Below are 14,135 nucleotides of genomic sequence, written 5' to 3'. Positions count from 1 at the left end.
GAGTGTATAAGTTGAGATCTATGGGCACATAGGTCTATGTCGTTGTTCCCAATTTGAAACACATGAGGCATGTCTAAGTTATGGTTCTAAATCGGGAAAAAAAAGATCAGACCTCTAGCAGTATTGGACAGCCAAGAAATACATATGCGCATAATAAATGAGGTACAAGATGTGACATCTTAAGGTCTAATATCCTATCAAAATTGGAGGGTATAGAACTTGTGGTTATTGAGATATGCATATATATGTATAATCAAGGTCAAAGGTCATATGACATTTTGAAAAAAAAATTATATTGCTAATTAATCCCTATATGCCAAAAATCAGACCTCTAGCTCTATTCACTTGCCCAGAATTAGATGTGTGCAAAATTAATGAGGAAAAGCGTGTGTTGTCATAAGGCTCCCATCCTACTAAATACAAAGGACATAGCACTTGCGGTTACTTATTTATTGACATAAACATATATTTTAGGTAAAAGGTCATCAAGGTCACATGACATTTAGTCAAAAAAATTCTCTCCTATAGTTATCCCTTTATACCAAAAATCAGACATCCAGCTCTATTGGCTTGCTCAGAATGAGATATGTGCATAATTAATGAGCTACAATATGTGGCATCATAAGGTGTCCAATCATACCAGATATGAAGGGTGTAGCACTTGTGGTTACTGAGTTAGGGACAAATATGTATATTGAGGTCAAAGGTCACCGAGGTCACATTACATTTTGTCAAAAAAAAATCTCTCCTATAGTTATCCCTATATATCAAAAATCAGACCTCTGGCTCTATTGGCTTGCTCAAAATTAGATATGCACATAATTAATGAGGTGCAATATGTGGCATCATAAGGTGTCCCATCATACCATACATGAAGGGTGTAGCACTTGTGGTTACTGAGTTATGGACAAATATGTATATTTGAGGTCAAAGGTCACCGAAGTCATGTCACATTTTGTCAAAAAAATTGTATTGCTAGGTTATCCCTAAATACCAAATAAAGTTATCAAAACAAACCACCAATTGTATGAAACATGGGCCTAAATACAGACAGACTGACATTCACAGACTGGCACAGAGTGATGACATTGACCCTAAGTGTGCCTTGGCCCATGGAGAGTGATAAAGATATAACAAAAAGCTGAATGTAATGATAAAATAGTTAAGTATAGGCCTACAGACACTGAGGGTGAATATGTTACAGCAATTTGATTAGTTTCTTTTCGTTTTCTACTTCTGTGATAATTTTTAAGACAATCAAACTGCAAGGCAGTTTTAATATGTATTGACATACATGTTATCTTTTACAAGCACACAGCAAACTGTTCTTGATTTTTCATTTACAATATTTGACATAGACTGAAATACATAACATGCAACCAATATTTACATTTTGCCCATGCACCAGATACATGGAGAGATTTCAACATGCAATCATTAACTCAGAAACCCTATAGGGAAAAGTAAACATTGTTTTCTTCCAGAACAGCTGGTACATCCACATCTGGAGCAACTTACAAACTTAACCAATTACACAAGGATGATGATACAAGAGATAAAGTTAAACTGTGGTGAACTTGACTATTCCTTTCAAATCCTTACCTAACTTGATTGACATCTTAAACTAAAATACACTACATGTTTTATGGCACACAAAAATACATCAGGGGTGTACCATTTGATAAAAGGGGGTTGTCTGGAAGATTGATGAGGAACATCTTTTTTATCCGATACACTGTACATTCTTTTTTTCCCACTATCTCACCTTTTCTTTTTGACAAACCTTCTGTGGCTGATTTTTTTATTGACATTTGTTTGGATTTTTTTCAAATCTGCCAGGACCCCCCCCCCTCCATCACTCTTTAACATTGAAAAAAACTTTGAATATATTTGTTGGAAACCAAACCTGCTGAAATCACCTCAGCTATGTTTTCTCATTATTTTTTACCGCATTTCAACACCAAATACAGTTTACCATTTCAAATGCTTACTGAATCACAACATTATCTTAAACATAGGGCCAATGTCCCTGAAGCTACTATAGACATGGATACAAAATTAAGTATTTCCTGACTGTATGAAATCATCTCACTAAGGTCATCTAGGGACCTGTTAACCAAATATTAAAGCTGTCTGACCAGCGGTTTGAAAAAAATAAGCGACCCAATAGTCGACAGAGCTCTGCTGTGTTATGTAGAGAGCATTGAACTTTTTGTGACATATGTATTGATGAAGATGGTTGAGATCTTTGATAGCTCATTTCAGGATGGCCTGACCTAAAATGGCAAAATTAGCTGCAAAAATACAAAACTGATGATTTCATCATAATTATGTATAAAATGTACACCAAATATCAAAGCTATCATATGAGTAACTTTTGAGAAAACAAATATTTTGACCAAAAACGGCAAAAATTGACCCAAAAATACAAAAATTGAAGATTTCATCAAATTTCACTATATCACACTTGGAGAACCCCCAGGAACCTGGATACCAAATATCAAAGGCATCAGACAAGTAGTTTTGAGAAACACATTTTTTGACCAAAAATGTCAAAAATTGCACAAAAAATACAAAATTGCAGATTTCATCATATATTCTATATATCATATTTAGTTTATCTGTAGGAACCTGTATACCAAATATCAAAGCTGTCAGACGAGCGGTTTTGATGAAATAAATTTTTGACCAAAAATGACAAAAAAATTCCTTAAAAATACAGATTTGCATATTTCATCACAATTTGAACAAATTCAAATTGGGTTATTCCTAGGGACCTGTATACCAAATATCAAAGCTGTCAGACGAGCGGTTTTGATGAAATAAATTTTTGACCAAAAATGACAAAAAAATTCCTTAAAAATACAGATTTGCATATTTCATCACAATTTGAACAAATCCAAATTGGGTTATCTCTAGGGACCTGTATACCAAATATCAAAGCTGTCAGACGAGCGGTTTTGATGAAATAAATTTTTGACCAAAAATGACAAAAAAATTCCTTAAAAATACAGATTTGCATATTTCATCACAATTTGAACGAATCCAAGTTGGGTTATCCATAGGGACCTGTATACCAAATATCAAAGCTGTCTGACCAGCGGTTATGAAGAAGAAGATTTTTTACCAAAAACGCCTTTTTTGGCACTAATTTGTATATTTTCAACAATATCAAAAAATCAAAAAAAGCACAATTATTTTAGGTCAGCCCAAAGTACTTACATGCTAATTTTTCATGTAATCTGCCAGTGGTTATTGAGATTTTCAATTTGACTGTTTTTACATTTTTTCACTTAATTTGCATATTTTTGGCAATGACAACTTCATTTGAACAAAATCTCATCTACAGCCCATCATCCATGTACACACCAAATATCAAGATGAAATGTGCAGCGGTTTTTGGAGTTTTTGATGTTGACGGACAGACATACAGACATACAGACATACAGACATACAGACATACATACATACAGACATTTCCCTAGCCTATAAGAATAGCTTCCATTGCCAATATAACATATGGCTATGGGAGCTAACAAGCGACTCAACAGTTGACAGAGCTCTGCTGTGTTATGTAGAGAATAACCTTTTGTGACACATGTATTGATGAAGAAGGTGGATATCTTTGATAGCTCATTTCAGGATTGCCTGACCAAAAATGGAAAAAAATTAGTAAAATACAGATTTGCATATTTCATCAGACTATATTAGTGTATAATAGCAAATAAACGAGAGTTAATTACATTCTAATCAAAGTAAACAAGACTTGCTTAAATCAAGATTTACGTCATAAAAAAACAGCATATCTGTCAGGTTATAAAGAATCTTGAGCTGGTTATCTTTTGGTAATATCAGTATTTTCATCCTATTAACCAAGCACATATTATTTTAACTTTCAAATTAACATTGTAAGTAAGTTCTGTTGAATAAGTTTAGACTGTACTACTCAGAGAAAGCACACTGAAGAGACAAATGTTTCAAACTTAAGAAGTTCAAGGTCATCAAAAGCATTATAAGGAATCATGTTACACTTTCATTGCACTGTTTACACAGATTGCATAATTGCTATAAATAGCACATGAGGAATCTTACAGCCCAGCTTTACCATAAAAACCCTATCACTTTGACCACTCTCTTAATTGACCACTCTATTTTTTTCCTCAAAAAGTAATCCTATTTTATCCTTACCAAGTCAACCATAAATGGTAATTAGAACTTCTCTATCTCTATTCATTTGACCACCCTATCATGACAAACTATTATGAACAATTTCTTTTAGATAACATAAATGGTGGTTCAGAATATATCAAAGTTGGGATTCAGGAAAGTTGCCTTACATGTTTTAATCCTCAATTCACTATGAACTGTCAAAAAAAGTTGAACTTTCTGATAATTCCACACTAAAATTATTTTGGCTTGATGATTTCCTAATTAATTCAATTCTTTAAAATCATATTCATTATTTTTTTCTGGGTGAATTGATAGGGTTTATACAGTACAAGAATGACATACAATGTAAGTCAAACTTTGACCAAAAATGACAAAAAAATTCCTTAAAAATACACATTTGCATATTTCATCACAATTTGAACAAATCTAAGTTGGGTTATCCCTAGGGACCTGTATACCAAATAACAAAGCTGTCTGACCAGCGGTTATGAAGAAGAAGATTTTTTACCAAAAACACCTTTTTTGGCATTAATTTGCCTATTTTCAACAATATCAAAAAATTAAAAAAAATAGTTTCTCAAAATCATATTTTTCATCTACACAACAAATATCAAATCAGTAAGTACTGTGGTTCTCAAGATATTTGAGTGGACGGACGCCTCACAAACGGACATACATACATACATACATACATACATACATACATACATACATACATAATACAGACTGACGACGGACGCCGACGGATACCCATCCAATAGCTTCTATAGACTATAGTCTATAGTAGCTAAAAATATACAAATCAATTCTCAATGGGCAAAATTTGTTCATCATGTTTTGGGAAGTTACAATCACAGTCGTGTTTTCAGTGAATTTAGAGTAAATTCTTATTCTCAGTTATGTAAGAAGTTAAAACATGAGTATGAAAATCAATACTTAGAAACTTGGAAGAGAACCTTTTCAATGATTCAAGGAAGAATGGAAGTGGTAACAAATTGCGCACTTATAGAATCTTCAAGACCAAGTCTGGTTTTGAAAAATATTTAAGAGATATTTCGGATTTTGGGTTACGTAGAAGTTTAACAAAATATAGACTGAGTGATCATAATTTGCGTGTTGAAATTGGTAGGAAATGTAAACCTCATGTACCTTTAAATGAAAGAATTTGCTTGAGATGTGATAGTAATGTAATAGATGATGAGTTTCACTTTTTACTCACATGCAAGTGTCATATTTCTGAGAGATCAATTTTGTGCCAGAAAAGGGGGACAGATTTTTCTACCACTATGAGTGTTGAAGAAAAAGTAGAAGAGATGAAAAAGATCATGGAACAGAATTTTCTGAACCTTGCTATTTTTATAAGGAATTCTGGTGTTTGCTGACCCCTCCAGTAGCTACCTACAGTTAGCAGGTTACAGTTAGAGTTATATGTGTACTTCAATTCAATTTACTTGGATTTGTATATCCATTTGATGGTGTTCAGTTTTGAACATGTTGTTCTTTCATCTGAAATGTACCATACCACACTCTCTGTCAGTGTGTGTTGAGTAATAAAAGATTGATTGATTGATTGATTTCTAAGTATGTACACATGGCCCGGAGAGACCTCCAACCAGGAATCATCAAGCGTCTGCGAGCCGTTCACAAATGTAAGTCAAAGTACCATCCCTCTGTACCGGTACATCGCGATCACATCCATGAGGAAATACATCACCGCCACGAATTTATACTGCGTCAACTTGCCGTGTAAGCCTGCTGCCTTTGGGTCTTTCGATGAACGCTGCCCGTCAAAGTAGGTCACCAATGCGTTCCATGACCTGTATACGGTTTGTAACGCATCGTAGAACGCAAACCACCTGGCGTCATGGATTTCCTTCATCTTGAGACGCGGACTTTCAAGCATGTCTTCAACTTCTTTCAGGTGTGAAGATCGCAGCGACGACTGCTTGAAATAGTAGAATAAACTTGTCAAAATAGTCTTGTCTTCCTTCAAGTACTCGACACTCGCGGCAGCTTGGCTCGTACACAACGCGAGACGATGTGCGACGCAATGAATATTAATGAGGAACGGGTTGATATCTCTCAATTTTGCACTTACGCCATTCTTCACACCGGTCATGACAGAGGCCCCGTCACTTCCGAAACCAACCATTTTCGACCTTTCTAACTGGTTTTCATTCACGATACTGATAAGTTTTTCCGTCAAAGATGCTGCGTCTTTTTCGATGATATACAAATTTCCCAGGAAGTGCGACTCAACATCGAAACTTCCGGTCACACTTCTCACGTAAACGACTAGACGGCCCGATGTCGAAATATCCGTGCTTTCATCACACAAAATACTATAAAAGTCACAGTCTTTTATTCTATCGACAACATCAGCTTTGATCGTATCAGCGATGGCTTGCTGTAATTCTTCTGCCGTCGTATGCGATCGATAGGTAGCGTTTTTGCCTACCTCCAAATTGTTCACGGGTTCGCACTGCGCAGCTTTCAACAACTCCAAAAGCGACGCGTATTTATCGGTTGCGACCGCTTCCTTTGCCAGCCAATATACAGCCTTCATAGCGACCAGAATTGCATCCTCTTTTTGAGTAACTGCATTTGAGACGGCAACTTTTAGATTTGACCGCAAAGATATTTCTCTCATTGCATCTTTGTGTTTATCATTATCGACATGGCGTTTTAAAGTTGATGTTCGGTAGTTACTGCAACCCTTCTCCGTAGTGAACGAATTATCTTTTCCGGCTTCACGGCATACCTTACACCGCATTCCACGCAAATCTTCAGGTTTCTCTAGCCAGGGATAAGCTTTCAGCCAGGAGTCTTGCCAAAAAGATTCCCTTTTTCTTTTTTTAGAAGGAAGTCGTTCAGTATCGTCGTCTGAATCCGATGTAACTTCACCAGGATTTTCTCTTCCTTGCTTTCCAATTTCAGCACCCGTCTCTCCGGCCGTCTCAGCTGTTTCTTCAACGTCTCTCTGCACATCTTTAGACTTCGTCTCGTCACTATCAGTTTTTTTGTTTTCTTCCGCTTCACAATTTTCAGACGTTTTGTCATCAGACTTGGGTTTGTAAAAGGCAGTAATAAGGCGATTTCGTTTCATGACTTGAATCTCGATCGTCAAATGCACGTGGCGGTGGCTGGTAGGGGAATTCGAATGAAAGTTCAGCGTCTAAGTGATTCGTCCCAAGCCGATGCTCATTAAAATTTTGAAACATAGTAACACTTTCATTTCAGACGGCTGTCATTGAACAATAAACAAAGTTTTTTTTTCTGACAGGCGGCCAAGACCAACACACAAGGGAAATGACGGACTGTGATACGCTACAACAGATGTGGCAGTTGTTTATTTTTGGACACAGGCGCGGCAAGCAGATACCAGAGCTGAGCGATATTATTTTTTTTCCCACAGGGACAATGTAGCGATATTAGGCACCAGACGCATTACAGACGCATTGGCGTGACGAGTCAGTGACGTATTGCAAAATCAAAAGGCCAACACACTGTCTGGTATGGCAGGGGCCACAGATGCGCGCCAGGTCGCGCGTCCAGATAATTTTTTGGGGCGACTGCTCTTTGAAAATGCGCGATTCGCGCGTTCGCGCGTCCTGGAGAAAACACTGCTATAAGTCCCCTGGACGATGTCCGTGGGGACTAGAAACTGTGTGGGCAACATGCGGCTCCACCTTAACAAATCAATTTGAAGAGAAGTGACAATTATGGAGCACAGTGGCACTGTACTCTGCCTATGAGACTGCATTTGAAATGAAATCTTACTCAATATACCAGATGTTTACATTATATTCAGTCTTCTTGATAACATTTTCACAAATCTTCACAATTTGGCAGTTTACAGCTGATACATGTGTATTATAATCTAGCAACTAGCCATTTCTTCCACGAGAAAATGCCATTTTTTCCTGATATTATGGTTGACCATTACCATCATGTGTTACAGGTTGTGTTATGTGATACAACGACTGAATATTACCATCTAAGGTTACAGCTTCATCTTCTTCTTCATCATCCTCTTCCTCATCATCAGACTGTTCTTGTAACGCGTTAGATGAGTCAGCTGACACTGGTGATAGACTGTTCAACTTCTGCTGGTTCATCATGTTCATCACCTGGGAGTAAAATTTACAATTCATGCAAGATACCATTAAGATTTTAAGAACAGCAATAAATTATAATCGTGATCACAGTGAAATATGATCATACTAATTCATAGTTTTGTTGCTTTGTGTACAATCTACTTTTAAAGGGATGGGATCATTGGATCTCTGCTCAAAGGTTGCCGGGGACCCCTACGACTAATGTAAACACTGTATCTAGGGTACGTTGGCGATTGATGAAAGTTAAAACATGTTTCTTGACAATGAATATCGTAAAATTTAAATGTTGGAGCTATGTTGACGTCATGCATTTAGATATCATACATTGTTTGTAAACAAGAAAGTCGCACACACACAGTTCCATCAACCCTCCTTGATCACATTAAAATTAAATTAAATCTATAATGATAAATTTTTGGAAATTAAGTTGCACTATGTTGCTCACACATACCTACAATGGTACCATACATCCACATATGGTAGCTCTCTGTACATAGATGTATGGTACTGTACGTCTATGCACACAGAGTTGCCTTTGATTACTGTAGCACCATACATCTATGTACAGATATATATAGCGATGCCCTGAAATATATGCACCATATACATCTAAGTATAGACAGATGCCATGAATACAGTAATACCACAAACATTCATGTACAGACAGATGCCTGCAGACATCAGCATTACTTATATTTATGTATATTTATGTACAGACAGTTTAATATCTAGATACATAGTTGTATTACACACACACACACTGATAGAAAATTTACATATTAACAGTTACATCACATACATGCAAATGCATGCATTATATTGATAGGTGGACAGAGATACATTACACACCGCTGGACAACTCCTTATCTAGAGCTGGCTCATCGAATTAGACAAATCTGAAAATACCGTCCTTACCTTATGTTTTAATATATTGAGTGGCATTTGATATGCTCTCAGTTTCTTGTTTTTGACAAGGATTTTTCGTCTTAGTTGTTCAGGTGATGGAAGATGTGGATCATTGCTGAAGTCTGATTCAAACAGGAAATCAGTAACTAACTTCTCTCCAAACACTTGCTGTGAATAACGGAGGATAATTCAATGCATAATACTGTGCACAAAAGACAATTATTTTGTTGTTAATTTCATCAAAAGTCAGTTATGCTGATGTATAATACACTGTTAGATAGTTTGGTATTGTCTGTACCTATATGCATTGAAAAGACAAGACAACGTTGACTTGATCTGTATCGATACCTAAATGGATCAACATATTGACAATGGCATGAATGATGTGGTTTTAAAGATGTTCGTGAGCTCTGTTCAAATGAAAAGACAGGGAGAATCCTTGAAGTTCAGTCTAACTATCTTGCAAATAAGTAAAGATGTTTGAGTTGGATCTTACAGTTGCATCTCTACAGGATACCAGTATGTCATGAAGAGTACTTATTTTGTCATTTGCTGGTTGTCTTTGACTGAATTGTGTACTTTGTAGAGCTTATATGTAAGCGGTTTGAAAGCGGCAAAGTGTACCTCAAAAGTGCATTGATGCATTTCAAAGTAAGCCACCGTTCTGCCCTTTTATTATGCATTGCCTAAACTATGCTGTTATTTCGCGACGTCTACACTACACCCTTACAAATAACACCCTTCCAATTCTGAACTCTTACATACTTGCTAAATAACAATGTTGCTGAAATGTGTACAAAGCTAAAACTTGCTGTCTGTGATTCATAGCAATGACACTGATTTTACCGAAAAAGCACTACCGGTATATGTTATGTAATGTTCTCTAACCTTTGAAAATTACAATTATAATAGAAATTATCAGCTATTGGAGTTTCATTCTTGATAGTTAAAGGTAGAATGGCGACTCTCAGACAGCTATTCGGACTCTTACACTTTTAATTCTTTTCTGATCTACAACTTGTGGGGCCTCATTTTCAAGCTCCTGGTGTAAGAAAAACTTTCACTGTCCTACTTTGTCTGTTTCTCATAATCATATTTTGCATCCACACAACAAATATCAAGTCTGTAAGTACTGCAGTTATTTGAGTGGACAGACATCCTCACAAACGGACGCGTACATACATACATATGACTGACGATGTCATCCTTGGGCATCTGTATACCAAATATAAAAGCTGGAGAAGGTTTTTAAAGATTAAATTGGTATTTTTCGAAAATCCAATATGGCGGCGGCCAAGGTCACGTGACCACACACAATTTTATTTGCAAATTTTAAAGATCTGCTATAAGAAAAATATCAAACTGACCCCTGAGTCATCAGCAGAAGCTATGTTTATGTTTTTAGAAAATCTAATATGGCCACCAGGTCCAAGGCAATCAAAATATTTTGAGTCAGGTGGATGAGTATTAATATGTACCTATAAGCCCTTGAAGTTTGAGAAGTTTACGATAAGTGGTTTTGGAGTTCTAGGTGAGCAAAAAAGTTACGGAAGAAGAAGAAAGTTGAACTCCTATGAAAACTATCAAGGCTAAAGCAGCTTTGGCCCCTAATAAATAAAGAAATAACCAACCTGCACAAACAACCGGCACAAACAACACGGCAATGAAAAAAAATACCACAATTATACAATGTCGTTCAAATTTGATCAGAATTGGTAGATACCAAAGATCAACAATAAGTGTTGTATCTGTCAATTCTACGTTGATGTTATGACAATGATTTCTGCACAGCACAACCAGAAAAACAACAAGAAATATTTAAACCAGAAAAACAAGAATTAGAAAAGTAAATAAGGTCTGAAACTTTACGTACTGGAGGTCAATTTTAGCAACATGCATAGTAGAAACAGCTAGTCCCTCTTAGTTTGAGCATAGACAGTCTTCCCCCCTACTGTCTATGGTTTGAGCAGGTCTGTTAATATGTCACAGCTCATAAACAATGACAGGAAATGAGTAATTAGCTGTTTAAGTTACTGCCACCACTCCTACACATAATAGGTACCCTGCATACAAATAGGTTAAAGGTCAAAAATCTCTTACTCAGATGTGTGGGCTGTTTCAGTTACTGCCACCACTCCTGCACATTTGCAGGATTTCCCCCTTTTCTTTCCTCATTTGCATATTTTTGACACTGACATGTTCATTTGAACAACGTCACATCTCAACCCCTGCATCTACCTGTACACCAAATAATGAGATGGTAGCTTTGGCGGTATGGGAGCCTTTGCATACATCCGCACATACATACCCACATACATAACAGACATACAGACGCCATCAACTCACCATATAAGCTCTTTTTGGTATTTATATAAATACCAAATATGAGCTAAAAATTTAAAAATGCATGGCCAAAAATTGAAAAAAAAGCACCCAAAATGTCCAAATGAATTTACAGTTGATACAAATGAAGAGTACAAATCAACCAGTGCCTGCATGGCAATACCGTTCTATAACCTTTATATGGAACATTGCATCCCTTTTCAAAAGTTGTTCTCATGCAGTACAGGTTATAGGTAGTGCTTCACATGCTGAAGGTGCAAGGGTTTGAGGCCCTGATAGCGATTTGAGTTTTATAGAAAAAATTAACTAATAAATAACACTTTCTCTCACTGTCATTAATGAACTATTCTTTCCAAATAGGTATCAGCATGGCTGAAGAAGACATGAATAGAGTAAAGATACCACAACAAGAGGGAATGAAGTGAAAGTCGTCAAATTTGAGACCCTTCTTGTCAATCATTTCCCCCCGAAGTTTCCAAATCCTATTTGTAACTCTTAACCCCCAAAATAAGTCATCGCCCCATCTAGAATGTAACCTTTTACCTCATTTCCATAATTGCACATATCTTTGACATCATCAGTTTGTGGCTATACCACTTCTACAGTGGTGCCTTAGATTGGGCTGATAGGATGCGTTAACAAATAATACACATGATTAAGGTACATTAGGCTAATGATTTTCACACCATTCAATAGAGGTATGAACAAGAGAGACATAATGTAAGATCAACTGTTATAAACAAGAGTTTATTATACTCAAACAGCATGTACCTCATCATGTTAAGGTAGAAGGCACCTCGGGGACAGACACTGGGACTCTCAAACTTTTACAATTCTCTTCTGATATACCACATGTGGGGATTCATTTAGAGCTTACTTGGTGAAAGAAAATTTTTCACCGGCGTAGTTTTTTGAAATTCGAAAATTTTTATTTTTCTCCATAGAGTTAACACAGTAATGGCAGCCATTTTGAATTTCTAATATCGGTAAGGTAATTTGTTTCAGAATCTGTAGTACCAAAATTTGCGCGGTGACCCCCTATGTTTACTCCTCATTTTGAAAGAGAATGATTGAAAGATTCCTTGAGGAAAGTTAGAGCAAAAGTTTAAGTCTTCACTCTCAAGGTGCATACTACCTTAAGAACTTGAGAATAAGCATGCCCTACCTTAAATATCTGAGCCATACGTGTTTGTTGTTGTATTGAACAATGATTTTCAATTGACAGAATCACTGGATACTCTGATGTCATAAATGCTGCTCTGTCAATTGATTCTACCACTTCCTGTACAGAAAAAATAATATCCTGATATACTATGAAAAATGTGTGAAAGTTGTAAATTGGAGCATTTTTGCTCCAAGATTTGGATGAAAAATTGATGCACTGATCAGAATGGAAAAATGTGAGGAAATTTTCAGTTTGGTTAATTGCGTTGAAAGCCTATGCAAAGTCAGTGCAGCAGAGGTAAAAAATCTTTGATACTTAATTCTGCTATTTTTGAACCAACTGAGAAATACAACATCAATAGGGGATGGAAGGAGACCTGTACAATATATCATACTTTGTTATAATGCAAAGTTTGCTCAAAAAATCTTCTGTAGATCTTTAATACATTGACATGTCTCTCCATTATAATTACAATTGAGGTATGTAAGACCCCCAAAATTGGCAAAGTGAGCGTCAAAGTGCTTGATCGAGCACTTTGTGGAAAATGGCAAACTGAGCGTGAACTGATGGACGCACCTACAGAGGGTGTCCGTGGGGACTAAAAATCGCTCTGCATTTTGATGATTTTGAATGAATGTGTCTGTGGACTATTGTAGCTGCACAGTAAAATTTCTCAGATCATTTCTGCGCTGATCACCTTTAAAATGCCGATGTTTTTTTAAGCGACGCCGCTCACCGGTACTATTTTTTGTATATTCATGGCGGTACGTAATTAAGCTCACTGCAGCACTGAAAATTCCGTGAACTTGATTTGTATGAAGTCCCGTCAGCGTGGCTCAACTTGGCTGACGTACAGTTCTCGTACGTTCAATAATGATTCTACATAAATCAGACTTGTTATCCAAAGACTCTTGGTGTTGAAAGGTCAATTTAGACGTTACCATTGACCATGAAAGTACAGTGCGACTTTACCTTACATATTTTTTGAATATCAGCATCCAGCTTTGATGTCCTACATATTTCTGTCATAAAATCTATACTTGACGGGATGTTTGGTCTGTAAAATCACCAATATAAGTCTGAAATTTGTGACTAAATGCCTTCCTTCGAACTATCTGGAATGTATTACCACCAAATGTAGGCCAAAACATAATAATATATCGAGATAGCAGTTTATGTCAGTGCCGACATGAAAGAGGTTGCGTCTGAAACGGATATAGTCGTCGGAACTGCGCCTGTGCGAGTTTCTTGTTTACAAACAATGTATTTCGTGCACGATATCTAGATGCACCTCATCATAGCAGCAACATTTAAATTATACGATGATAGATTATGACAGACATGTTTTAACTTTCATCAATCACCATTATTGTGCCTTGGATACATTGTTGCCATGGGTCGTATGGGTCCCATACGACCTTTGAGCACAGTTC

At 36.5% G+C, this 14,135-nt stretch overlaps 1 protein-coding gene across 4 annotated transcripts in view; it reads right to left on the bottom strand.

The window, feature by feature from the left end:
* Positions 1-14,135, bottom strand: part of LOC139120866 (1-phosphatidylinositol 4,5-bisphosphate phosphodiesterase epsilon-1-like) — a 176,136-nt gene that overhangs the window by 54,583 nt on the left and 107,418 nt on the right. For all 4 annotated transcript variants that reach the window (XM_070685485.1, XM_070685488.1, XM_070685486.1 and 1 more), the window contains 3 exons: positions 12,703-12,819; positions 9,204-9,362; positions 8,165-8,300 (listed from right to left, as the gene is read on the bottom strand). In XM_070685485.1, the coding sequence (XP_070541586.1) occupies positions 8,165-8,300; positions 9,204-9,362; positions 12,703-12,819 (412 nt within the window). The remainder of the gene's footprint in view (positions 1-8,164; positions 8,301-9,203; positions 9,363-12,702; positions 12,820-14,135) is intronic.

Source organism: Ptychodera flava, chromosome 20 (assembly GCF_041260155.1).
Source record: "Ptychodera flava strain L36383 chromosome 20, AS_Pfla_20210202, whole genome shotgun sequence".
NCBI classification, from domain to species: domain Eukaryota; kingdom Metazoa; phylum Hemichordata; class Enteropneusta; family Ptychoderidae; genus Ptychodera; species Ptychodera flava.
Note: the sequence above shows the minus strand (reverse complement) of the source record. Positions and strands in the feature narration are given on the sequence as shown.